We start from the raw sequence: 27,767 nt of genomic DNA, 5'->3' as shown, positions 1-27,767 counted from the left end.
ATCATTTTTGTTGACCAATTATCTAATTCTTTGATCAATTTTATAAATTATTTGCACATGTTTAATAACTTATTCATCTTTTTTTGTGTTTTGAAAACACAAATAACTATCTTAAAACCCAACAAATTTATCAAATAGAAACATTTGTGATGAGATCACAACATAAATTGTTTCTTAAATAATGTATAAATGCACTTTCATTTATTTATGACTTTGATAGATTTTAACTATTAATAATAAAAAGTGTTTTTGAGACATTAGTGTTATTATTATATAGGATTAAATTTTTCTTTTAATTTTTGATGAAAATAAATTTAATAAAATTTAATTAAAAAATGAAATTGACCTATTTTTAAATGGAAAGATTAAATTAGATAAAAAATTTCGAAAAGAAAAAAAATTAGCCTGTTATATTTTGACAGCAGAACAAATCCAAGATTGTGTATCTAACATCTGCCCAATGAGACCAAACCTTACAATTAGTATTCTTTTGACAAAGAAATGCAAGTGAGTCAACAGCGACACCTTCCTCAACACGTTGTTCTTTGTGTTACCTCTTTCCTCTTTCTTGTTTCTTTCTTTTCCCTCGCTCCTCCTTCTTCAATCCCTGGAAAATTCTGGATCATTTCCCCTTCTCTCTCCATAACTCACCAATCCAAAAACACAACCACAAACTTTTTTACTTATTATATAATTTTATTTTCACGCATTTAACACACTATTTGTATGCATCCATTATCGAGCGATAGAATTTTCTAGAAAGAGAGAAAATTGGGCGAAATGGGACCAAACGCTGCGGCGGCGAAACAAGCTGAGCAACTCCGAATTAACGGCAACACTTACTTCAAGAAAGACCGTTTTGGGGCCGCCATCGATGCTTACACCGAGGTATTCTTCTTCTTCGTATTCTTCTTCTTCGTCTGGAGTTATCGTTAACATCAATTTGAGTAATTATTTAAAGTTAATCTTTTTGTTGTTTGGTTGGAAGGCGATTACGCTGTGCCCTAATGTTCCGATTTATTGGACGAATCGCGCGCTGTGCCATCTCAAGCGCAAGTACGTGTAAACTTTTAGTTTCGCGCTTGTTTGTGGATTAAATTTAATTTGTTGAGCGTAATTTTTCGGAATGTTAGAGACTGCAATGCGATTTTTTAGAAAGGTTTTTGTTAATGTGTTTGATTTGGTTGTAGTGACTGGGAGAGAGTAGAGGAAGATTCTCGGAAGGCAATTCAGCTGGACAGCAATTCAGTCAAGGTTTTTGTTACTAATTTTCCTTGTGGTTTTGTAGTTCCTTTTATAGTGCACGTATTGGTTAGTTATTTAGCTTACGTGGTTTCACTGTAGGTTCATTTGATGATTTAAGTGTGTTGGAGATTCTTACAAGTCTAGAGATATGACTAGAATAGAGCATATAAGTGAAACCAAATGTCATCTTAAAATTAGGCCTAAACCCCCCTTTATAAGATGTATCAAAACCTATTCTAATGAAGTTTGTTGAACCGTCACTCAATATAAGTGGTTCTTAAATCACTCACAAATAGCTTAAAATGTTGGCATTGGGGTTGGATTGGAGATCTAACATTGTTCAAAGGTATAGCTAAAGTAGAGTAGTGAGTGAAAACCTCAACTTAAACGAAGATTTATAGATTGAGTTAATTTTCATAAACCCACTTTTTAAGAAAGAACATGGAAATTCTTTTTTTTTTAATTGAGTGGGCTAAATTTTATTATGTCTTGGCTGAGATAGATGATATGATGGATGTTTTTGTGCTTGGTAGTTTATGGCTTCCAAACTTCTTGTTTGTCATTGAGCATTGAACTGTGAATTACAAAGCCTAGATACTTAAAAGATGGCAAATATAGCTGGATAGATTGATAATAATACTTGTGTGATAGTATTTTCCATTTGTTTTTGAACCTCCGGTGATAGGTGCATCTGGTCTATGAATTTGATTTCCTTCTCCTGAGTCCTTAAAGATATAGGTAATGGCAGATAAAATATACTTAAAAGAAAACGGCAAAGATTGATTCATATTTGATAGCAGTGTGCACTGTGATTATTTTTCACTTTTTTAAAACTTATTGATTGATGCATCTGGGATATGATTTTGGTAATTTTTTTTTTTAATTTGGATGCCTTTCCATTTCTATTCTTAGAGCTATTGTAAGTTGTAGGCAATCATATGGAGTTCAGACTTCTTTTAAATAGATGTGTATGCGCTTCATGATCCATGGCTTTCAATACTTCATGATGGCCATGGATTCTTGAAATATGAGCTGTGAAACCTAGATACTAAAAATATGCAAAGATTGGTGACAGATGCATATTTGACGGGAATATGCACATGATAGTGTTTTTCTTCTCTATTTTATTTATTTGTTGAACTTTTAATCATCCATGCATTTGGGATATCACTTTGATGATTTGAATTCCTTTTCATCTATGTCGTTACAGTTATAGTAAATGGTAGACACCTATATAGAGAAAGATATATAATTTGGGATTTTTGTTATGATTCCAATGTTTTAAATGTTGTGATCATCATCCACTGATATACTTATTTATGTTTTAATGAAAAAATTTCAATGTCCAATGTCTCTGTACAAATATTGTGCATTTATATAAAATATGCTTGTTTAATTTATGATGATGTTTTTAGGCTGTAACATATCTTGTATTTGTAAGAATTTCCTAAATCCTTGCATCCAAATTGAATTTTACCCGTATCATTAACTTGTGAGTTATAAAGTATTGGGGCTTTATAAAATGTGAGGTAGTTCTCTGTGTAAACATTGATAGCACAATTTTGGTCTTCTGATACATATTGCATGTCTAACTAGGGATGTAGATTCATATCACGCAAATACTTTTATTTCAATTTTTTCATGCTATCGCTAAGTGGCTGTTATGAAGGTGACAGATGCTGCAGTGAAGGCTGTTAAAAAAGGGCTTCCAAATGCTGCAATGAGCAGCAAAAAGGGACACACTAAATGTGCCGCATGCTGCAATTAAAGCAGCAAGAAAAGGGCACAAATTAGTGAAAGTTCCAAATAAGTGGTTCTTTTGAAAGAGAAATCCAAATATCAAACAAGGTCAAAAGGAAAGAGCAAGAGAAAAACAGTAGCAATTGTTTGTTAACAAACAAAATAAGACCATCATTGTACAACAGGAGAAGAGGAAATTAAAGTAAAACTCCACATCTTAGGGAGCTATGGGGCAAGTCACGGTTGATGGTTTTACTTTGATACCATGTTTAAAGAAAGATTTGGAAGAAAGGAATACATCTGAATTGTATTCTTAACCTGTATTTGCCGAGAGTGTATAACGTATTTGTATCTCATCTAATTAAGAAAATAGGAGTGGATAGATACTGTATGCACATAAAATCAAATCTGACTATTTTAAGGAATGAGAACCAGCGATTTATGGGAATAAATCTTCAGCCTAGATGTAGAAATAGAAATAAATTAGTTTTCTTGGTTACATTTCAAAATAAATTATAGTTTTCAATCCTGAATAGTGGTGTGGTATGGCCAACACTAAAATTGCTGTAGCAGGATGGCTGCTATGGTGAATGCTGTATGGTACTAATAAAATCGGTTATCTTAACCAAATATAAAGGCTGAAAAATAAATAAAAAAAATCTCAAAATGGAAGACACCCATGATCAATAATCACAATAGGCGATAACACCAAAAACACTAAAATTTATTTATTTTTTGGATGATATTGTGAGCTCATGTTTGAGGAGGACAGAGAAGATAGCCAATAAAGTTAAAAAAATCAAGAAAAAATTTGAACACTGCACGAAGATAGAAAAGAGGTTGAGCATTTACAACAGATAGAGGACTAGGAACCAAAAAAGGATGAGCAACTTTGCTAGAGGAAGGGCAGGAGCATTTCCTTCAAAGTTCTACTCTAAAGACATTTGGGAACTGTCATTTTTGGCTGGAGAAATCGGCTAGCTAGTATTCAACAGTACCCATCTTATATCATGATAGATACCAGAAATAAGGAAGCACACTATAGCTGAATATTCATTTTATTAGTAAAGAAAACAGATTGCATATCCCAGGGAAGAGACTACAGATCTGTAAAGCAAGTAAAAGGTATCACTAGACAGTTACAGAGTGTCTAGTCTCTCCTAATTCCCAGCCAATTCCAGCCCTCCTCCTCTCCCACTATCTTTCCACGCCTTATACCCATACAATGGAATCACTCTTTTCCTATTGTGCCAGCTCAGCAGTTTGTTACATTGAAGGATTCTTCTCATTCTCTCTCTTACCATTTTGATCCCCTACTTTGCATTCCTTCTTTGTCTAACATACACCTTAGATATTTTGGGTTTGGGCCTAACTATTTCCGGGTTCCTATCATATCAGAACCTGGAACTAATGTTTTTGGTAGAATGGAATGTGCATGTATATGAGTGTATGTGCATGTGTGTGTCTACCATTTGGATTAACTTGGGAAGAAGTATGCACTTCTGGGATATTAATTTTCATCCTGGGATATTTACTTTGTAATGGTTTGCATTAGAGTTGTATGCTATTCTGTAAAACCATTTTGTTGGTGGAAGCTGTTGGCGGCTATATTATATATCTGTTATTTGTTGCCTGTTGATCATTTATTTTCTTCATTGTTAATCAGTGTTTGTTGATTGTCTTGTTTCTCCCTGAATTCTTTTTGTTAACATTTCAGGCCCACTATATGTTGGGGCTAGCATTACTACGGAGACAAGAATCTGCCAAGGGAATTAAAGAATTGGAGAAGGTTTGTTTACATTAAACACTTTTTCTGTGTGTTTCTTTCACATTTGTTAATTTGTTATAGTATATCTGCTGCAAGAAATCATTTAGTTTTTAATTGCTTGTCAAGGTAGTTAAACTCGAGATCTATTATGACTCAAAGGAGATACAAAATTGTGGAATCGTAATATGAAGTGTAAGATTCTACAAGATATATAAAATTCATATATATGCATATAGCATAACATAAGAAAGAGAAAAAGGCTTATAACACACCAAGTGTTAAATTAAGCTTAAATTTATAATCATAGATGAATAAGTATATGGAAGTCAATGGCTAGGCCCCATACAAAACTCACACACAAGTCATAGATGACAAACAAACAAAGCAACTTAAAATACTGTAAGACTAGACCACTAAAGTAGATCATCGCAATTAAAATCATAATCCTGTAAGAAATCCTCATTCCATATAAAGAGAACCAATGAACCACATGAACAGAGCAGCAAAAGCAGAGGAACCAAACAGAGTCGGAGAACTGCAAGCCTAGTGGAGAAGACCTCTGGTTCAGTGGTTCATGCAACTCTTGAGGCTCAGGTGAGAGAGGACACAAATTTTGTGCTAGCGGTTGAAGATGCACTAGTGTCAAGTTAGCCAAGGTGTTTTCCTCTATTATTAGTGTGGGGGTTGTAGAAAAGTTGGTTTTAGGGCTTGGTTTTTATGGACATAGTTTTACAAAAGCCTAAATCGAAGAAAGGAGCAAGAAACTTGATCTACTGCCTAAATCGAAGTGATTGCATGAATGCTTCTTTATTTGAGAGAAGTGATTGCATGAATGCTTTTATTTTAGAGATTTTAGCGGTATTATTCCTTGTAATGACTGTCATGAACATAAACAAATAGATAAAAGACATTTTCCAGGAGAGTATGATAGTAAAGATTCAAATGATAGAGACCAACACAATTTACAAACCAACCCAAACTCTCCTTGAGCTAAACCCCTAGAAAGTTGCTGCATGTAAATTTCCTTCTCCAGATCACCATGAAGATTTTTGTTTTAATATCCAATAGATGAAGTGACCAATGATGAATAACTGTCATGGCAAAGAAGAGTTGGACAATAGTCATTTTTACTATATGAGAAGTATCACCATACCAAGCTTATCCTTTAGCCATCAATCTAGCTTTAAGCTTTGTTTGGATTAAATGATGGAGAATGAGGGAGTGGAAGATGAAAGAAATGAAAGGAAAGAAGAAGGAAAATGAGGCTGTTCGGATTGAGTGAAAGAGAGTGAAAACAGGTGAAAAGTATGATGATAATTTTATTTGTTATTAATAATTTTATTCATGGTAGTTGAATCGAGATATGAATTATGTATAAGAGAACTTATATTTTGAATAGTGACAAATTATGTATAAGAGAACTTATATTTTGAATAGGGACGAATTATTTACTCTAGTAAGATTCATAAACATTATTAGAAATGTAACTTATACTTAAGTATACAAGACATATGAACATGCAAAATACAATTAATAAATATGCAGATATACAATTAATAACAAAACAATGACATAGGAAAAACTGGTTGTATCTATTTGTAATTACTACACAATTTCAACGACACAACCTCCAAAACAACATTGTTGTTGCTGCATCAGATTTCTATAACCATGTCTGTATAGATGGATAGATAGAGGGAGGGAGGGAAGCAAAAGAAAAATAGATACTAATTTACCTCACTGGGATTTTCGCTGTATTGAAAATGACTAATAAGTCAGATTGTCTAAATTTCAGCTTACCTACAGAGCTGTTGATGAACATGGTGCTTCTATCTTCTAAGTTTGATATCACAGCTAATTAATATAACTTTCCTGATTATCTACTCTATACTGTGCTTTTCTGAGATACAAACAGTCATTTTACCCGTTTTGTTTTTCATTTCAATTGCCTGATGATTCTGTTATTGTTTGTGATCATAATTAAGGCTTTGGATCTCGGGAGAGGTGCCAATCCCAAGGGCTATATGGTAGAAGAAATATGGCAAGAGCTTGCAAAGGCAAAATACCATGAGTGGGAGCGATCATCTTCGAAACGATCATGGGAATTGCAGAGCTTGAAGTATGTTTTTCTGGTGATTGTCAGACCTATTATCTGGGGGTCTTTTAGCAGTGTTTGAAGTTCTATTGTCTCTTAACATATTTGTCATTACCTCATGAAAAATTTGATTTAGTTTTCCTGTATCATTTATTTAGTGTAGTGATTATTACTTAGTGTCCATGTCCAGTGCTGTAAGAAAATGTGTTAAATGTCTCAGAGAAGCTTGCGAGTCTGCTCTGAAGGAAAAACATTTTCTGGAATACTCCGAAGCGGAAGGATTTGTAGATGATCCTACTACTTCCCATTCGGAACAATTAGAGGCTTTAGAAGTAGTATTCAATATAGCTGCAGAAGCCGATACACCTACTGAGGTGTGTTCATGCCTTCTGTTTTCTTAATCTTCATCAAATCTTCCTTTGTGGTGCCCTGGAAATTGCCATGTTATTAATCACACAGAATGGCTTGTTGAGTCTATAGGTGCCAGATTACTTATGTTGCAGAATCACACTCGACATTTTTCATGATCCTGTAATCACTCCAAGTGGGCTTACATATGAGAGAGCAGTGATTCTTGAACACCTTCAGAAGGTAACCTGATTTTCTTGTTTCTTCTTATTGAATGTTTTCCATTTCAATGAACCCCATGTGCAATACTTCAATTTTCTTATACAGGTGGGTAAATTCGACCCAATCACGCGGGAACCACTTGATCAATCACAGTTAGTGCCAAACTTGGCCATTAAGGAAGCGGTTCAGGCATTCTTGGACAAGCATGGTTGGGCTTACAAGGTAGACTAACGAAATAGTATGTCACAAATTAAGTTCATGTGGTAGTTTTATCTGTTCAGCAATGCAGCAGGGTGTTGAATTCTGCAAGCGTGGCCGAAGTTGTTTGTTTTACTTTTGTTTGCTGTTTCATGGCGTACTGACTCTTGAACACCCATCTTATTAAGTGTATATATGCGTTTGATGTCATGTATTGTGTAAATATAGTAGTATGCATATCAGTGTTTGTTGAGACTACTTTTTTTAGTCTGTCCTGTCAAAATATTCAACCTATCCTTTAAAGATTTGTTGTCTTTTCGGAGATATTACATTGCACAACCAAGGACAAGACGTTATTCATCGGTCACTTAATTTATTCAAAGTTATTATTTTGACGTCGACACACTTTACATCTCTTATTTTTCTTTTATTTTTCTTTCAATCTCTCTCGTCCTTTACAAATAAAAAAATTAATTTTTTTTAATAACGGTGTAACTGTAGTAAAAAAGCATTTCCTTTATTCAAATGGATGAAGGTTAATAAGTAATTTTTCTTCATGTAGATATGAATATGTTTGCAAAAGCATCAAAATGGTGTATTATTTTTTTAAATTACTAAAATTGGATAGATTTAGAAGAAATAACGAAAGTGGGTAAGTCGTCTCAAGATGATGATAAGATTTTTAATGTGAAGAAATTCTCTTACCGTAACATGACTTTAATTTAAAATATTTTTTAAAATCTAAAATATTTTTAAAATTGAAGTTAAAAGATTTTAATCAATTTTAAATTGTTTATTGTTAGAGACTAAACTATAATTTTAAACCATTTAAAATTTAGTTCATATATTTTTAAATATTTTTAAAAGTTTAAAAATGGAGAGAGTATACTTTACTTTTAAAAACAATTGCAAAATTTTTAACGTCTACAATCAACAATAGAGATATTCATGCATTGCTAATGGTTGAAGAAGTTAAGTGTATCCAATTTTAAAACCAAAATAAATGTATAGAGCACCTATCTTACTTATGTATGGATTAACATTTATATAGAGATATACCAATGTGATCAGATAAAAAAGTTCATGTAGTAAAAACGAATAATGATGAAAGAACAAATTAGCTCTAGAAATAAAGAATTGGAAAAGAGATAATAATGACATTTTTGGAAAATATTTTTTCAAATGGCCAAGCAAACATAGAGAGGAATCGTCAGATGGTATTCTTATAAAATACATTTATAAGACTTCTTGAAAGGAGTAATAACAAAGTAATGTACGTGCAATAAAAAGCCTTGATAATGATATATTTTTTATATTCGTTCATACTACTTTGAATAAAAAGGCTCCATAATAATATATTTTACAGAATAATGTTAGATAGGGAAACAAAACTGAGGAAATAAAATTCTGAAAGAGAAAGAATGTAAGAGTTGAAATAAAAGTAATCGTTATTATTCTCAATATATATAAATGGCCAATTATTTATAATATTTGCAATAAAAACAGACATTGAGATTCCTGATTGATTGTTATTAGTCTAACAACAAATAAATGCTACGTGTAGTCTAACAACAAATATTTACCAACAATCCTTCAAATTCTCGTAGGGATTTATATCTGATATTCATTAGCTTACAATTCATCAAAGGGAGCTTGATTCACAATTGTGTTTTCAGCAATTATAGTTACCAAGGATATGACTTGTGATATATCTATAGGGCCAAGCTTCGAACAACCAGATAGGATTAGAGTTTTTAAAGATCTCAACTTATATACCTCTCTTGGAAGACAGCTTAGACTTGTACAGTCCTTCAAATTTATCACTAGTATATTGGAGAGATATCCAATGGATGGATGTACCTTACACAAACTTGGGCAATCTTTTAGAATAAGCTGTTCAAGACTTGGTAGTCCTGAAAAGTCAGGTGTTTCTATCAAGTACTTGGAGTGACTAAGATTAAGGAATTTTAACCGCTCTAAAACCTGCAACCATAGTTTTTCGACAAAAGATTAGGAAAAATAAAAAGTGCAATAGTTATAAACAGAACCAATTATTCTATTTTTATTGTAATTAATCTATTAGTTTTAAAAGAAAAGGGCATGTAATTAATACCACGCGTTGTTCCCAAACTAGTTTGAGACGACTATGCTTGAGATCAATTGCAATCACATTTTCCAAATGAAAGTTGCTTGGAATGCATTTATAAGGAAACCCTCGCCAACAAATCCATCTCAGTTGTTTAGAAATGTGCCCATAATCTCCACTAAGTTCTACATTATCAAGTTGTAGCAGTCTTAGCCTCTTCATTTTCTTGAAAGCATGAGCTTCCAAGCAATTTCTACTGCTGGAATGCAGTTTCAGGGACAATCCCTCGATAGCTTCTGTCCCCTGTGATGAATATAGAAAAGATAAACAATTGAGAAATCCTTAAGTAATTGTTGATTATTGATATTTAATATTGAGTCTAACAGTTAACAAAACATTCATTACACTAAAAAAGAAAACATTTTCAAAAGAAGTTTCAAAATCATATAAATAATTAATGTTCTTACAGTATTCTTTTTCAGTGCATATACTACGTCTTCCTCCAACCACAATCGACTTCTTTTCCCCGGTTTCTCTAGGCATTCTTGACGAATAATTTCTCTTCCCATGTGTTGTAAAAAAGGAAGCATTTGAAGTTTGTTGTTCCTCTCAACTTTTATGAGGCCACGCACTATGAGAATTGTCATTACAATATCAGCATGCAGTCCACAGCCATTTAATATCTCTGTGACATAGTCTCTTTCTTTGCCAATAAAGAAACAACATACATCCAGAAATATATCCTTTTCGCAATCATGTAAATCGTTAAGACCTAATTTTAATACCTCTTGATACATGGGAATTCTTTCTAGTTTCGATAATGCACTTTTCCACACTTCTTCTCTCCTATCATGTAAAAAGGAACCAAGGACCTTAATAGCTAGTGGTAGTCCTTTACAATGAGCAACTACGTTTCTTGCAAGTTCATCAAAGTCTTTTCTTGGTTTTCCTTCTCTAAATGCATGCCAGCTGAAAAGCTCAAGTGACTCATTTTCGTTCAGAAGATGCATTCTAGAAATATAATTAACTTCGAGTCGGTTCAGCAGGCTAATATCTCTAGTTGTAATGATTATCACAGTTCCTTGACCGAACCATTCACGATACCCGCATAGGTTTTCTAATTGGCCAAACTCATTTACATCATCAAGCACAATCAACAACTTCTTTCGACAAAATCCATTCTCGATCATAATTCTTCCGATCCCAACGCTTTCCACCTCCAACTTGGATTTTAAGACATCAGAAAGAAGATTTTCTTGCAAAGCAACGTACCTTTCATCACCAATATTCTCCATAAAACTCTTACCAATGAATTCACGATAAATTCGATTGTAGATGGCTTTGGCTAGGATTGTTTTACCTGATCCTCCCATTCCCCATATTCCTATCATACACACTTTGCTGGATTGATTTTCAATACATTTAATCATGTCTTCCACGCGGGACTCTAATAATGCAACAGGATATTCGGTAATAAAGAAGTCTTTGTAGTCCAGTAATGTCTTAACGCGGCTAACAATTCGCTCTACAAGTGCAGCATCATACCTTCAAGATGAATGATAATGTGTCACCAAAATTAAATGACAACCTTAACTTATGCTTCATTCACTCTCAAACCAAAGAAAGTACGAAGGATTTTGTTTACCTGAAATTTCTGAGCTCCCAACCAGTCATAACTGCAGCTGTGGTGAGTGCACGGCTCCACTTGGACAACGCGTGTTCCAGTTCTTCTCCTGAATAGCTTTTGTGTACAGCTTCTTCCAACGCTTTTCCAAAATCATCCTTCCGATTACGTACATCCGATGGGTCAATCTCGTAAAATACGGGCAGAACTATTTGGCCAAATGTTTCGTGGCATTCAATGATTTTTTCAAGCTCAAGAAGAGAGCAAGCAGATTCAGTGTATGATTTGGAGAAAACGATTATTGTAATCTTAGTGTGTCCTATTGCTCGCATGTGCTCTTCCAGCCTCATTCCGTCATGCAGATTCTCCTGGCTAATAAAAGTTTTGATTTGAGCTTGTAAAAGGACAGAGTGGAGATGAGAAACAAACCTTCGACCGATTTCTTCTCCACCAAAGTTGATGAACACATCGTGTATGAAATGGGGTTCTGATGTTAAGAAGGATGAAGATGATGATGATAAAGAAGAAGATGCAAACTCCATAGAAGGAATTGAAGCCAACTCTTCAAAGATAAAGCAATAATGTTAAAGATTAATATGTGTTAGATGTAGTCTCGAAGTGCGTTATGATAGTCTATCAAAACTATTAAAAAGATTTAGAAAAGGAAAAACTTAAACAATATTTAATTAAGATTTTAAAGGAAAACATTAGATGTTGTGTAGAATTCATAGTTTTTCGCTTTCTTTATTCTTTCATTCTAACACAATTTTAATGGAAGGTTTACCTCAGGTTTGTTAGGTACTTTATATAATTTTGTTTACGTTTCTTATGAAATTGTGTCATGAAAATTTATCATTTTAAATCAATGAATTCTCCATCTTTAAGCATTGCTAAAACTAATGACAATTTAAAAACACAATGCAAAGAAACTGATATCTATTGTTGAAGAGTGAATGTATAAACCAAGCAGCAATACAACACATTATTGAGAAACAGAGGAGCAATCTGAACATTAACTTACACTAGTTTCTACAACAAAAATTAATTAAAATAAATGGAACATGATTTATCATGAGTAAGACAAGTTATAAATTCTGATAAACCCTTTGACGTTTTCCACATTATTTCTTCTTTATTGATCTTTAAACAAGGAATATGGGAAATCCCAGGCCTCATCCCTCCATTACTTTCATAGCTCTCTCGTAATAGTATATTCACTTATGCTAATTACTGAAAGAGAAAGAGGGATCAATTCCTTTTGTGGCAACAACATAAGATTCAAACATTTTTAATCTCTAGGTTTTAAAGAGAGATGAGATATTTTAAGTCCCACACCATTCAAGAAGGAAATGTCTCTGATGCACAATGACACAAGAGAAGTTGGAAGCAATTGCTTTTCCATCAAGGCACATGCGAGAACGTTCCTCCAATTTTTACATCTAAAAGAAACTTAAGAAACTGAGTACCCCACTGAGTGATGGATGCTAGTGTGAGTGCCCAACAATAAAAGAGCTCAACTTTTCGTAAATTGAAAGGCAAACCGTCTTCTGCAAATGACTTCAGACATAGAAGCTCATAAACAATCAATTCTTGAAGGCCTGTGAGGGTGTTAATCTGTTCTGGCAAACACTTGAGAGATAGAAATGTTTTGATATTCAAAAATTGAAGACAACTATAGTTGGTTGGAATCCTAAGAAATAGCTCTAGAAAATGGTGATTCCCAAGAGTAAAGGAGTTGAGTAATGACAATAAACCTGGGGACCAAAAAGTGTGTATAGAGTGAGATGAACTCTTCCGAAGAATCTTAGTTACCCCCAAAGGGTTGCTGTCATCCACCTGATTTGAGTTTTGTAACTCGAGTACGTCACATTCAACTACCCTGAGTCTTTTTAAGGACGGAAGGTTGCTAGGTAAGTATCCTCTATGTTTGGGACAACGGAATATACAGAACTCTTCATGAGAAATAAATTCTGTAGTTATATCACTTGCAGAAAACCTTTCCTCCCAGCATGACAGTTCCACAAATTTTAGATCCTTCAGACTTACAAATGGTTGAAAAGAAAAGCCTCTTCCATAGAAATCAACTCCAAATTTCTTCAACGATTTGAGCTTAGCAATCCATAGTAGCTTGAAAGAAGGTAATTGCCCAAGTGGTGTGGAAGTGACCAACAATGATCGCAATCACTTATTCTAAGCAATACCATGTAGCAAAAGGAAGATGACCCAACCAAATTGGGAAAGTGATGCCACAATAAACTTTTATGATAAGTTGCTTTAAGTTTGATTATGGTTCCAACTGCTAAAGTATTTCTCTCTCAACACGTGAATCTTGCAGGCCCGTTGCAATTTTAACTCCTCAATTAGCTCATTATTTTTAAATTACCTAGAAAAGCTTTATTGCATCTACAAGATGTCGTAGGTTTAATATGGAAAACTTTCCTGGTAGATGTCCAAAATTTTCAATGCTTAAACCTTTAATCTACCTTCTTTTTTCTGACAACAAAGGAAGTCAAAGTTTTGAGACATTTTAACTTACATTTGTGGGAATTCTCCTTCAACTTGGGTTCACATAGATCCATGTGATGCAGATTAATCAATTTGTCTATGTCTTGACGCAATTCCAGTAGGTATGAACAACATGATAGCAGCAAGGTTTGGACATTGTACAGCTTGCATCATGTCATGAGGTAACCTCTTGATTTTATTGTAAGATAGATAATGAAATTCTTTTAAGGCAACTGGTTGGTATTGTCGTGGTGTGACAATGCTATGAATGCTCGTAAACCCTGCCATCTTGAAATCACATCAAATTTATGATGCTGCAAGACAGATGGCGAACATTATCAAGACACTCATGGTTTTTGAACTTCATACCTATAACAATACTTGCCCGATACAACTGTGGCTAAATAATTGATGAGATCATGCATTTTGAACTTGTATTTTTAATAAGCAGTGCTTCTTTGAATCAGTGAGCTTCATACCAGTTCATCAGAGTATTCCTCATCTCTCTCTTCCAAACTTTGATTTCTGTTGAACTGAATTAAACCATCTTCTATTCATAGTTTAACTACCGTCTTCTTATTTAATTCTTAGGGAAAATTGAATAAAGGGAAAAGCGTCCTTTCAAATGAATCTTAAATGACTGTACTGCTTCTGAATTTTCTTACAAGAAATATACTTAGGCTTTTCTAGAGAAATCATCTATAAAGGAGATGAAATACCTCTTACCGCTGAATGAGCTAGGAGAAATTGGCCCACAAAAGTTTGTGTGAATAAGATTGAGTTGCTTTTCTAACTTGTACATAGCCAAGTTTGGGAACTTAGATCTAGAGTGTTTCTTGAGTACGCATTCTTCACATAATTTCTTATCAAACTCTACATCGGGTAGTCCGAGTACTAACTCCTTCTTTGATAGCTCGGCCAGGCTTCCAAAGTTGAGGTGTCCAAGTCGGAAGTTCCACTTTGTATGTTTTCATCTTTTATGTTTAGCTTCAAGCATCACTTTTGTAAGATCTTAAACTTCAGTTTATACATCCAATTTTTCTTCATTTCTACCCATGTTGCAAGATGACCATATTTGTCTTTCAAGTATAGCACTCGATCTATGCTTAAAATGTTGCTTTTTAGGTCGAGAACATAGTAAACATTCTTAATTTCTCCAACTTGCCCATCCTTCTATATGTGTTCGATTATTCCACACCCTTTCACAACTACCTCGGAATCATCTCTGAAAGACACAAAATTGATGTCCACCTTTGTGAGTACATAAAAGAAAACTTCATCTCCACATATATGATTGCTTGCCCTAGTGTCTAGATACCAAACTGAATTGGTAGAAATATTCTCAACATTTGATTTCAAGCATGGCTCTACATCTGAATCCTCCACCTTCAACTCTGAACTCTCCTCTTTCATTTTCGAGCTCATCATCAACATTGTCGAGCTTTTTAACAGCTCGACACTTAGTAGCTCGGTTGTCTCCTGCTCGATCTCAAGCACCTCAGCCTTCATTTGCTCGGTACAAAATGGCCTAAGCTTGGATCTTCTTTATAGTAGAACATTGATAGTGCTTTTTGACAATAAAATTATCCCCATCTCTTTTTCATATTCTTTTGTAAGAAGGTTCTTCTCTTTTTTCTTTTCAACATGATAAGACCATGCGATGTGGTCGGCCTTACCACAATTGTAACAATTCCCTGATTTATATTTGTTTGCATAGTGGCCATGTTTCATACACTTGAAGCATTCCATACTTGATTTAGATTGTCCGTCATGGCCTTTCCTTGATCACGGCCACGCCAATTATGCTACCTCGCCTTTTCTGTGTCAACTTCAACAACATCCCAAGCACAACCTCCTCAACCTCTTCGTCCTCTACTGTCACGACCTCTACCTCTAGACCTCAGCCATAAGTATTCTGTGTTACATTCAATTGAAGTTGCGCCTGTAGTGCTTGATCTTAGGGTTCCAACATCTTTCTCCTACTTCGTTCGTAGGCTTCCAATGACCTAAAGAGTTCTTCCATCGAGAGAACTTACAAGTCCTTTGACTCTTTTAGGGCACAAATGATGCTCACAAAATCAATTATAAGTAATCTCAAGATTTTCTCCTCAACCCGAGTAGCTAGCATTTGTTCTCCATTCCTACCGAGTTGATTTGCCACCTTTACTACCTGAGCTATATACTCGACCATCATTTCTTTGTCTTGCATCTTAAAACATTCAAACTCACCTCTAAACCTTATGGTCAGACTTGTCTAATACGATTTCCCTATCCGCATGCCACTTCCAAAATCTCCTATGTCTCTTTTCAAAATGTCGTTTGCTATCTTCTCGAAGACTGTCTTGTCCACCAAATTGTATAAAAAGTACAAGGTTGTTCTATCTCTCACTCGTGTCTTCTTCAATGTGGTAATATGTGCCACCGTCTGGTTTTCATTCTCCGTGGGTTCTTGATACCTAGTCTCCACTATATCCCATTCGTCTTGGGATCTTAGCTGAACCTTCATCTTCAAAGACCAATTATCATAATTGGTCTTTTGTGACAATTATGGCACGGTCATTACATTGACTACTTTAGCCATCTCTCCCTTTTCTCAAGACACTCAAGCACACTTAGTGTTTACCTCACAATTTTTTCTCTTTCTCGCTTTTTTTCTCTCCTTGGTACTCCGAGCATAAAGCTCTGATACCACTTTGTTGAAAAAAAAAACAAAATGTTGTACTCGCATACTATAAAAATATTGAACTCACTTTATGGAATTAAAGTTGTTGCAGTTAATCTCTAATATATTTTCTATGAAAGCTAAGGAGATACATTTGCTTTCATGGTGGTAGCTTTAAATAGCCACACAAATGGGCAAAAGGGTCGAATGTTTATACATAATAACAACAAAATATGAAATAATAACTGCCAAGAAATAGTATTTACTCAAAAAAATAAACATAGCTACTAAGTTGTTATTGAAAACTAAAAACGAAAATGATTATTACATAGTGTTCATGTCAAGTGTTTTAATAAAATGTGTTTAATGTCTTAGAGAAGCTTGCGAGTCTGCGTTGAGGGAAAAACATTTTCTCGAATTCTCCCAATCGAAAGGATTTGCAAATGATCTTATTACTTCTCATTCAGAACAATTAGAGGCTTTAGAAGTAGTCTTCAATATAGCTGTAGAATCCGATACACCTACTAAGGTGTGTACATGCCTTTTATTTTCTTAATCTTCATCAAATCTTCCTTTGTGGTGCTTGAGAAATGGCCATGTTATTAATCACACAGAACGACTTATTGAGTCCATAGGTTCCAGATTACTTATGTTGCAGAATCACACTCAACATTTTTCATGATCCTAGAATCACTCCAAGTGGGCTTACATATGAGAGAGTAGTGATTCTTGAACACCTTCAGAAGGTAACCTGATTTTCTTGTTTCTTCTTATTGATTGTTTTCCATTTCAATGAATCTCATGTGCAATCCTTCAACTTTCTTATACATGTGGGTAAATTCGACCTTATCATGCAGGAACCACTTGATTAATCACAGTTAGTGTCAAACTTGGCAATTATGGAAGCAGTTCAGGAATTCTTGGACAAGCATGGTTGGTCTTACAAGGTAGACTAGCAAAATATTATGTCACAAATTAATATCACGTAGTAGTTTTATATGTTCAGCAATGTAGTAGGATGTTGAATTCTACAAGTGTGGCTGAAGTTGTTTGTTTTACTTTTGTTTGTTGTTTGACTCTTGAACACCATCTTATTAAGTGTATGTTTGTGTTTGATGTCATGTATTGTGTAAATATAGTAGTATGCATATCAGTGTTTGTTGAGACTACTTTTTTTAGTCTGTCTTGTCAAAATATTGAACCTACCCTTTAAACAATTATTGTCTTTTCTAAGGTAGTACTTGTGCAATGTCATGATAACCAAAGACAAGAAGTTATTTTGATTGAGGAAATCATGATAATACTTTTTCTGAGGTAGTACTTGGGCAATGTCATGATAGTACCTTTTGTTATCTTTTCATATTCATAAACTCTATAATATAGTTTTATTGACTAAGGCAATTTTTGTCCTTATCAACTAGTCAAGATATATTATTGTCATAGTACTTTCACTACAAGAATTATTAAAATTATCGGCGAATTATTACCAACGGTGAATGATCTTTTGGTAACACACATTTTTGGGCAGATTTATCGGCGAAGTAGAGAATGGGTAGTTACCAACGAGCTATGGTCGTTGGTAATGGACTTCGTAACTTATTGGAGATTATATTTGCCAGTAATACCATCGGTAAATGTCATCAATCATTACCGACGGACAATGGTCGTTGGTAAGTCCATCGAGTTTATGAAATCAGAAATTGGTTTCCCTTCTCCCTCATTTTCGTTTTCTAGAAACCCTCTCCCGCAACCTCCCCCAATCTGAAACCCCCCACACCACGACCATTCCTATGCATCATCCCTAACCACAACAGTCGTCAGCCCCAACCTTCGTTTGTTTCCTCCGCCATTTCCCCTACAGAAGCCCTAAACTGGTGGTAGAGGTCTGGCGATGGAGGTCTGCCAGAGGTAAGTCTGTGTTGAATGGATTGCGTTCTTGTTTTGGTTCTGGAATTGGTTTAATGGATTGCCTTAATGATGCTTACCATTGATGCTTGCTAATAATTTGGAATTGGTTGTGTGTAGTTGTGTTATTACAATGATGATTGCTACCAATTTAGGACCAATTTACTGTTTATCTTGAATTCCTTAGCGTACATGTGTTTTATTAGTAGCTGTTATAGGTTTGGTTTTCATAGCTTTCTACATTTTGGTGCACTTCATATGATCACATTGTTCATTCTAGGATTACCATTCTATGCATTGTTTCACTTTTCTCATGAATTGAAATTTGTCTTGAACTTGCTATCATGCATTAGTTTGACTCTATAAGTGGATTTGAGAGTCTACAATGGTTTTAAATCATTCATTGCATTACAACATTGTAGTTATACATTAACCATTATAATTGAATCTAAACCTGTTTCTGATGAGTTTTTCTATTATCGAGGGAGAGTGCGTGATTGTAGCAGCATTCGTCAAGGGATTGTTGTTCTCTAAGGTTCATGCTTGTTGCATCTTCGTTGAGGGAGAGTTTGTAGTTGTATAGAAGCCCTATATTATAGCTCCCTCATTAACCATCAAGGTAAGTTTTGAGTCCTTCTTTGTTTGTATTTGAGTCCCCTATTTAAGAGCTCAAGGTCTAGGTTTCTATTTAACTTCCGCCTTGAGCTTTTAGCTATTGGAATAGTAGATAGAAATTGAGCAATATATATTCATAGATATTGGGCTAGTAGATAGAAATTGAGCTTTATATTTTAGTCGAGCAACCCAATGAGCACAAGCTTTATATAACAATATTAAACAAAAATTTAAATTTCATTCTCAGATTTTTTAAATTATTTTCTCTTTTTCCTTTTTCTCAATTTTAATCTTTTATTCTTTTTCATTTAACTATAGTCTCTTCTAGCGATCTTGATCTACGTTGAAACATTGTGCTCTTTCTTTTTCTAGAATCATCAACAAGGAACACTGATAACTCATTATTGTATGTGTCCTTCATTTTGCACTATATTTCTTTAGGTCTTTTGTATATTTCCTTTCTTTGCACGAATTGTTTTTTGTATTTTAGGGCTTTTTTCTTACACAGAAACTTATTTCCTTCTAAAGGTAGCGTTGAACATTATGGAGTTTGGTTTCTTCTTACCAAAACCTAAATTGTATGGTTTGTATAAGTTCTGCTTTTAGGATGAATAGATGATTTCACATAAGAATATAAAATAATATTATTATTTCATCTAATACTTAATCTCTATAATATAGTTTTATTGACTTGGGCAATTTTGTCCTTATCAACTAGTCAAGATAGATTATTGTCATAGACTAAAGTACTTTTAAAGAATTTAAATTGTTGTGGTCAACATAATTTCTTAAATTTTATTAGTTCTTATGATTAGTTATAGGAAAAATATATAATTTATTTTTTATAATTTTCTTATAACTTTTTCATAATTTAGTCTATATAATTGAAACGAACTATAACTTTAAAAAATAAAAATTTAAGTCCCATAATTTGAAACAACTTAAAGGGTTTATTGTTAGAGACTAAACTATAATTTTAAACAATTTAAAATTTAGTTCATATATATTTTTAAACATTTTTATAATTTAAAAAATGGAGAGAGTATACTCTACTTTTAAAAGAAATTGCAAAAATTTTAACGTCTACAATCAAAAATAGAGATATTCATGCATTGCTAATGGTTGAAAAAGTTAACTGTATCTAATTTTAAAACCAAAATAAATGTATAGAGATATCCAATTTGAAAGTAAACGTTATTATTCTCAATATATACGAACCGCCAATTATTTATAATACTTGCAGTAAAAAAAAGAAATTGAGATTCCAAATTAATTGTTATTATTCTCCTAAAGTTTAGTCAAACAACAAATGAATGCTACTAGTCTAACAACAAATATTTACCAAAAATCCTTCAAATTCACGTTGGGATTTATATCTGATATTCTTTTAGCTTTACAATTCATCAAAGGGCGCTTGTTTCACAGTTGTGTTTTAAGTAATTATAGTTACCAAGGATTTCACCTGTGTTATATCTATAGAGCCAAGCTTCGAACAACCAGATAGGATGAGAGTTTTTAAAGATGTCAACTTATATATCTCTCTTGGGAGATATCTTAGACTTGTGCAATCCTTCAAATTTATCAATAGTATATTGGAGAGATCACCAATGGATTGGTGTACCTTGAGCAAACTTGGACAATCTTTTAGAATGAGCTGTTCAAGACTTGGTAGTCTCGAAAAGTCTGGTGTTTCTTTCAAGTATTTGGAGTGACTGATATTAAGGAATTTTAACCGCTCTAAAACCTACAAAAATAGTTTACAGAAGATTAGGGAAGTAAATGTAAAAAGAAGGCAATAGTTAGAACTGGAACCAATAATACTATTTCTATCTTAATTAACCCAGGAGTTTTAAAAAAAAAAAGGGCGTAAAGAATACCTGGGGTTGCTTCCAGAGTGGTTGTTTCCAGAGGAGTTGAAGATGACTATACTTTAAATCCATTGCAATTACATTTTGCAATTGAAAGTTGCTTGGAATGTGTTTATATGGAAACCCTCGCCAACAAATCCATCTCAGTTGTTCAGAAATGTTCCCATAATCTCCAGTAAGTTGCACATTATAAAGTCGTAGCAGTCTCAGTCTCTTCATTTTCTTAAAAGCATGAGCTTTGAAGCAAGCTCTAGTTGTTGAATGCAGTTTCAGGGACAATCCCTCGATAGCTTCTGTCCCCTGTGATGAATATAGCAAAGATAAACAACTGAGAAATCCATAAATAATTGTTGATTATTGATACTTAATGTTGAGTTTAACAAGTTAATAACACATGCATTACACTAATAAAGAAAACACTTTCAAAATTGTATAAATAATGTTCTTACAGTATTCTCTTTCAGTACATATTTTACGTCCTGCGACCACAATCGACTCCTTTCCCCCGGTTCCTCTGGGCATTCTTGAAAAATAATTCCTCTTCCCATGGCTTGTAACAAAGGATGGATTTGAAATTTGTTGTTCCTTTCAACTTTTATGAGGCCACGCTCTATGAGAAATGTTATTCCAATATCAGCATGTAGTCCACAGCCATTTAATATCTCTGTCACATAGTCTCTTTCTTTGCCAATAAAGAAACAACATACATCCAGAAATATATCCTTTTCCGTATCAGGTAAATTATCAAAACTTATTTTTAATAAGTTCAGAAGTTGTTCATTCGGGGGAATTCTTTGTAGTTTCAACAATACACTTTCCCACACTTCTATTGTCCTATCACATAAACAGGAACCAAGGAACTGAAGAGCTAGCGGTAGTCCTCCACAACAAACAACGACGTTTCTTGCGAGTAAACTCCATTTGTTTCTTGGTTTTGCTTCTCTAAAGGCACGCCAACTAAAAAGCTCAAGTGACTCATTTTCGTTCAAACGATGCGTTTCATAAGCATAATTAACTTTGAGTCGGTTCAGCAGGCTAGCATTTCTAGTTGTAATGATTATCACAGTTCCTTGACCGAACCGTCGAAGACTCCCCCATAGGTTTTCTAATTGGCCAATTTGATTCACGTCATCAAGCACAATGAGCAACTTTTTTCGAGAAAAACTATTCTCGATCATAGTTCTTCTCATCCCAACGCGTTTTACCTCCAACTTGAATTTTAGGAAATCAGAAAGAAGTTTTTCTTGCAAAGCAACATACCTTTCATCTTTATTTTCTGCATGCCAAGCATAAGTAATATTCTCAATAAAACTCTTAGCAATGAATTCACGATAAATTCGATTGTAGATGGCTTTGGCTATGGTTGTTTTACCCGACCCTCTCATTCCCAATATTCCTATCATATACACTTTGGTGGATTGATTTTTAATACATTTAATCACGTCTTTCACGCGGGACTCTAATCCAACAGGATATTCGGTAATAAACAAGTCTTTATAGTCCAGTAATGTCTTAACGCGGCTAACAATTCGCTCTACAAGTTCTGCATCATGCCTTCAAGATGAATGATAATGTGTTACCAAAATTAAAACAAAACCTTAACATATGCTTCATTCAGGTTCAAACCAAAGAAAGTAGGAAGGATTCATTTGTTTACCTAAAATCTGTGTCATCCCAACCAGTCATACCTGCAACTCTATTGAGTGCACTGCTCCACCTGGACGGCGCATGTTGCAGTTGTTCTCCTGAATAGCTTCTGCGTGCAGTGTCTTCCAACGCTTTTCCAAAATCATCCTTCTGATGACGTACATCCAATGGGTCAATCTCGTAAAATACGGGCAGAACTATTTGGCCAAATGTTTCGTGGCATTCAATGATTTTTTCAAGCACAAGAAGACAGCAAGGAGATTCAGTGTATGATTTGGAGAGAACGATAATTGTAATCTTAGTGTGTCTTATTGCTCGCATCTGCTCTTCCAGCTTCATTCCCTCATGCAGATTCTCCTGGCTAATAAAAGTTTTGACTTGAGATTGTAAAAGGACAGAATGGAGATGAGAAACAAACCTTCTACCGATGTCTTCTCCACCAAAGTTGATGAACACATCGTGTATGAAATGGGGTTCTGATGTTAAGAAGGATGAAGATGATGATGATAAAGAAGAAGATGCAAACTCCATAGATGGAATTAAGTCCAGTCTTCAAAGATAAAGCAATAAAGATTAATATGTTTTAGATCTAGTCTCGAAGTGTGTGATGACTCGTCCATATACACTTTCAAAGAAAAATTTCAAATTCCTTTTTTTTTACTAAAATATATACGGTGATCAATTAAAGAAATTATGGTATTCTATTAAAACTATTAAAAACATTTAATTAATATTTTAAAGAAAAACAATATATCTTGCGTGGAATTCGTAGTTTTTCGCTTTCTTTATTCTTTCATTCTAACACAAAAAGGATGGCTACCACTGAAAATTGGTTTAATAGATTAAAGTGCTTATGTCAAGCAAAAATATATTTCCAGAAGACATCTTAAATTTTTAATGGAAGGTTTACCTCTTGTTTGTTAGGTCATTTTTTATAATTTTTGTTTACCTTTCTTGTGATGCTGTGACAAGGAGTTTACCATTTCTTTAATTACGTGAAAAAAAAAATATCTCTGTTAGATGATAAACTTCTACCCAAAAGAGCCATTTTAAATGAATGAATTCTTTATCTTTAAGCATTTCTAGAATTAATGACTATTTAAAAGCACAATGCAAAGAAACTGAAATCTAAACAGTGAATGTATAAACCGAGCAGCAATAAAACACATCATTGAGAAACAGAGGAGTAGACTGAACATTAACTTACACTAGTTTCAACAACAGAATTTAATTAAAATAAATGAAACATGATTTATCATGAGTAAGATAAGTTATAAATTCTGATAAAGTCTTTGTCGTTGTTGCATTATTATTTCTTCTTTATTGATCTTTAAACAAGGAATGTGGGATATCCTAGGCCAGGTTCATCCCTCCATTCCTTTCATACAGCTCTCTTGTAACAGAGGATATTCACTTATGCTAATTGCAGAAAGAGAGAGAGAGAGGGATCAATTCCTTTTGTGGCAACAACTTAAGGTTCAAACAGTTTGCAATCAGTAGATTTTAAAGATAGGTGAGATGTTTAAGTTCCATACAATTCAAGAAAGAAATGTCTATGATGCACATAGATATTATTTGGGAAGACAAATAGTTAATTATTTGTGAAAATAACATAAAAGATGAAATACCAACTCAGAAGATTTCCTAAGCAATAAATTTAGGAGGTTGTTTTGCATAAATCTCTTATTGCAAATCGTCTTTGAAGAATGTATTGTTGACATCCAACGGATAAAGATGTCATTGTTGAAGAGTCACTATGGTTATAAATAAAATAACAAAAGTCATCTTTCTCACTGCAGAAAAAACATATATGGATGTGTCAAACGCATCAGTGACAGAAGAGATGTCAAAAGAGACAATAACGGAAGAAGCCCTAGATGAACAAGAGAGGGAAACTCTAAATATCCATGATTTTCCCAACAAGGCACTTGATAGAGGAAAAAAGAACAACCTCGACACTTTGAATAACTGAATGAGAGGAGACAATATATGCAACTATGCAAGATGGACCTAAAAGAGGAAGAAGAGCGACGATGTTCTGATCATTGCTTGGGAGACGAGACGTGCCACCATGCATGGTAGAAAAGGTACCAATTCCACAAGTTCGAAAGGCGTGAAGAACGTGTGGGAGCTGGGATGAAGGTGTTCTTGACAAAACGGTGGTTGCCTAACTAGGACGATTAAAACCTTGTGAGCGTCGATCAAAACTGAAACTCTGACAATGATAGACGGCGTCGCCGCCAATAGCGGTGACGGGTATAGTGGCAGAGACAACAAAATTTCTTTTTCTAAAAGAACCTAACTATGATACCATATTTAATATAGGGATAAATTATGCATAAGATTAATCTCCCTTATGTTGAACGTACACATAGGGTACTTTATTTATAATAGAAGAAATATGGGCATAGTCCAAAATACAAATAAGAAATAATAACAAACAAACTAAAGATAAAAGATAAATGTAAGATATATATCTAAGATATCTACTAATATAATATATCTAACAAGAAAATTGTAGAAAAATCCATAGTGGATCTTTAATTGTAGAAGCTCCTAAAAGAGAGCCTAAATCTCTCCATTAGCACCTATAAATACCTTATTGTACTTGGCATTTTCAAGCAATGAAATTTATGTTCTCTCTTCTAATTCTCACATCTTCCTTTAATAAAGTGGTATTAAAGCTAGGTTTGATCTAGAGAGCTGAGAGAAAAAAAAAGAGAAAGAAAAAGAGTTGAGAAAAAAAAAGAGAGTTGATAGATGGAAAATAATGGGTATGGTACTCTTGAAAGAGGATCCGAGGAAGAACACCGTACATGTGATGTGAATGCGATTTAAACCTCCTCGAAGCTTCCTCCAATGAAAATGATGCAGTGGAATAAAGAATTATACGAGATCGAACACGAAATTGGAGAAGAACTCACGAAACTAGGGTTTGAACAACAAAAACCCCTAAAAACATGAATGAACCCTATAATGAGGAAGAAACCCTATACTAAATCGATTAATTAGTGGAAACGAGTGATTGATCGGTGGAAAAGGTTTCTAATCGGTGCAAGGGACATTTAATCGGTGAAAAATACCTAAATGGGGATAGAACCCTAGGTTGATTAAGATCTTCGGTGAAAGTGACCGAATAAAGGTAGATCGAAGTGGATATGGCTAGAATATAGAAGATTTGAGACGCGAAAGGTGATTCGATGATGAGAATAATGAAAACAATGACTTGAGGTTGATGAACAATGGAGACGTGTTGCGCATTAGGGAAATGAGGGAAAAGTTATGGAAGCAGAAATGCAAAATGAAGAAATGAAAATGGAGGTGTGTGGTTGGAAGGTGGCTAGAGGAGGATCCCTAGGATTCTCTAGCCTGACTTTCAAGAGAGAATTATTTTTGGTTATAAGAAAATCAAATTCTCATTATGCTCAAAAGTGACAATACAATGGTGGAGATGAGTATTTATAGTAAGCCATGCTCCATGAAAGCTAAAAAAATGTGTACAATAAAATCTAAAATATACAAGAAGAGGACATTGAGGAAGGTACATCGAGAAATATTCAATCAAGTACCTTCTAATGTCCTCATCTTACAAATGAGAATTATGAAAAAAAGGTATTTTTGCATGAAAGCATTCTTAGGCTTTCAAGATGTTTGGGAGATTGTACAAAAAGAATATGAGGACTCAATATGAAGGAAGCTTATATCAAGAGTAGATGAAGACTTTATTGAAGACAAGGAAGAAGGATCAACAAACTTTTACTCTCATCCATAAATGTTTGGATGACCACATGTTTGAGAAGGTTGCTTATGCTACTACGTCAAAGGAAGCTTGGGAGATCTTGGAAAAATCCCTCTAAGGCATTGAGAAAGTGTAGAAGATGAGACTTCAATCACTAAGTAGTGACTTTGAAGCTTTGAAGATGAAGGAAACAAAATCAATTTTAGATTATTTCTCAAGAGTAAATGCGACTGTCATCCAATTGAAGAGATATAGAGATAAAATAGAAGATGTCCGTGTAATAGAGAAGATCCTTCAGTCTTTGACTCTAAAGTTTGATTATGTGATGATAAGTGTGATAAATACTAATTATTCACGCTTATTTTTCTCTTTAATTTTTATTTATTCATGTTTTGGGTGTTTGCCTCATGGGAAAACATGATATTTTCTTGTTTTGTTCAAGTTTTAGGTTAGTTAGTCCTTTTTTTATTATTAGTTTAGTCATCTCCTAGTGTGGTGTCAACTTTAAGTTTGTATTAATGCGTAGTTTGTAATGGTAATAACGTTGAATGTATATCTATACATTCCCAGTTCAAAAAGGCCAAACAACACTGCCCATTATTATATAAGCATTATAGTCTCGCTGGTTTGTTATTCCAACTGACAAATCATGACTTTTTAATGGAATGTCTCCAACAAATATATTCCATCTTTAAGTCATATTTAAATACCATAAATAGTATAGGATTCCTTCAACTCTATATAAGCTCATGCATGCGCACTTGATGTACACTGAAATATACTTTGTTATTCTGATTCTCAGAATTTCTGAACTTCTTATTAACTTGAAAGTGATCTCCCCTTTGTTTCTCAACCTCCAACCGCTCACTACCACGTCTCAAAAGATCTTATACTCCCAAATGCTCAGTTTGCCAAAATGTTCCAGGTTAACCAACATCCACATGATCGCTGATTGTGATAATAGGAGATTGTCACAAGACATTTAGTTCAAAAGGTGTGACGGACCGTAATGACTAGATCATCATCTAGATATCGTAGCTAACTATTCCTACACTCATTATCATTTATATCATTTAAATCAAAAGCTTCGAAAAGATGCTAAAAAATATGATCCAATTGAATTCCTAAAATATAGATTTATGACCAATCTGTAGTTTATATCTCTTGTAAAATTGTCTAAATAAATAAAATATATGTTTACTTTAAATTGTCAATTACAAATATAAAAATATTTGCCAACAACTAACGTAAATACTTAAACTTGGAGGAATCATAATCTACTTTAGAAGCTGTTCTTATACACGAGATTTTATTAAAAAAATATTATTATTATTATTACTCAAAAACAAAGAAAATGAACGCAAAAAAGATTAAAATGTGTTAATTAATTCAATAAAGAACAGTTAAAAAACACATTATGTATATATAAACTCATGTCTATTTTTGATTTTATCGGATATGAGATTTTATTTGTACTCAAGAAGAACAAATGCAAAGAAA

The 27,767-nt window shown here is 33.8% G+C and overlaps 3 protein-coding genes across 3 annotated transcripts; 1 reads left to right on the top strand and 2 right to left on the bottom strand.

Moving 5' to 3' along the window:
• Positions 1-485: 485 nt before the first annotated feature.
• On the top strand, positions 486-7,940 carry LOC108347564 (E3 ubiquitin-protein ligase CHIP). The gene is made up of 8 exons (XM_017586892.2): positions 486-888; positions 989-1,056; positions 1,191-1,254; positions 4,703-4,774; positions 6,739-6,872; positions 7,069-7,222; positions 7,329-7,439; positions 7,524-7,940. The coding sequence occupies exons 1-8, from the start codon at positions 781-783 to the stop codon at positions 7,647-7,649; spliced, it is 837 nt and encodes a 278-aa protein (XP_017442381.2). The 5' UTR covers positions 486-780; the 3' UTR covers positions 7,650-7,940.
• Positions 7,941-9,147: 1,207 nt separating this feature from the next.
• Positions 9,148-11,938, bottom strand: LOC108346752 (disease resistance protein RUN1). The gene is made up of 4 exons (XM_052868983.1): positions 11,348-11,938; positions 10,170-11,247; positions 9,730-10,005; positions 9,148-9,599 (listed from the first exon to the last, which is right to left on the bottom strand). Exons 1-4 carry the CDS (start codon positions 11,866-11,868, stop codon positions 9,249-9,251), a joined length of 2,226 nt encoding a protein of 741 aa, XP_052724943.1. The 5' UTR covers positions 11,869-11,938; the 3' UTR covers positions 9,148-9,248.
• An 8,361-nt stretch (positions 11,939-20,299) lies between these two features.
• Positions 20,300-23,234, bottom strand: LOC108346751 (disease resistance protein RUN1). The gene is made up of 4 exons (XM_052868982.1): positions 22,539-23,234; positions 21,331-22,435; positions 20,891-21,181; positions 20,300-20,757 (listed from the first exon to the last, which is right to left on the bottom strand). Exons 1-4 carry the CDS (start codon positions 23,057-23,059, stop codon positions 20,446-20,448), a joined length of 2,229 nt encoding a protein of 742 aa, XP_052724942.1. The 5' UTR covers positions 23,060-23,234; the 3' UTR covers positions 20,300-20,445.
• Between the last annotated feature and the right edge of the window lie 4,533 nt (positions 23,235-27,767).

Source organism: Vigna angularis, chromosome 9, assembly GCF_016808095.1.
Source record: "Vigna angularis cultivar LongXiaoDou No.4 chromosome 9, ASM1680809v1, whole genome shotgun sequence".
NCBI lineage: Eukaryota > Viridiplantae > Streptophyta > Magnoliopsida > Fabales > Fabaceae > Vigna > Vigna angularis.
The sequence above is the reverse complement of the archived record's forward strand: the minus strand, read 5'-3'. Positions and strand labels throughout refer to the sequence as shown.

What these genes read in the sequence shown, in the direction of transcription:
- LOC108346751 (XM_052868982.1), bottom strand. Translation starts at nt 23,059, where the DNA reads ATGGAGTTTGCATCTTCTTCTTTATCATCATCATCTTCATCCTTCTTA. An exon ending in TGGGATGACACAGATTTTAG is followed by an intron (nt 22,436 to 22,538) that starts GTAAACAAATGA and finishes TTCATCTTGAAG; the next exon opens with GCATGATGCAGAACTTGTAG. An exon ending in ATGTACTGAAAGAGAATACT is followed by an intron (nt 21,182 to 21,330) that starts GTAAGAACATTA and finishes TATTCATCACAG; the next exon opens with GGGACAGAAGCTATCGAGGG.
- LOC108347564 (XM_017586892.2), top strand. Translation starts at nt 781, where the DNA reads ATGGGACCAAACGCTGCGGCGGCGAAACAAGCTGAGCAACTCCGAATT. An exon ending in GAATTAAAGAATTGGAGAAG is followed by an intron (nt 4,775 to 6,738) that starts GTTTGTTTACAT and finishes ATCATAATTAAG; the next exon opens with GCTTTGGATCTCGGGAGAGG. An exon ending in TGGGAATTGCAGAGCTTGAA is followed by an intron (nt 6,873 to 7,068) that starts GTATGTTTTTCT and finishes TAAATGTCTCAG; the next exon opens with AGAAGCTTGCGAGTCTGCTC.
- LOC108346752 (XM_052868983.1), bottom strand. Translation starts at nt 11,868, where the DNA reads ATGGAGTTTGCATCTTCTTCTTTATCATCATCATCTTCATCCTTCTTA. An exon ending in TGGGAGCTCAGAAATTTCAG is followed by an intron (nt 11,248 to 11,347) that starts GTAAACAAAATC and finishes TTCATCTTGAAG; the next exon opens with GTATGATGCTGCACTTGTAG. An exon ending in ATGCACTGAAAAAGAATACT is followed by an intron (nt 10,006 to 10,169) that starts GTAAGAACATTA and finishes TATTCATCACAG; the next exon opens with GGGACAGAAGCTATCGAGGG.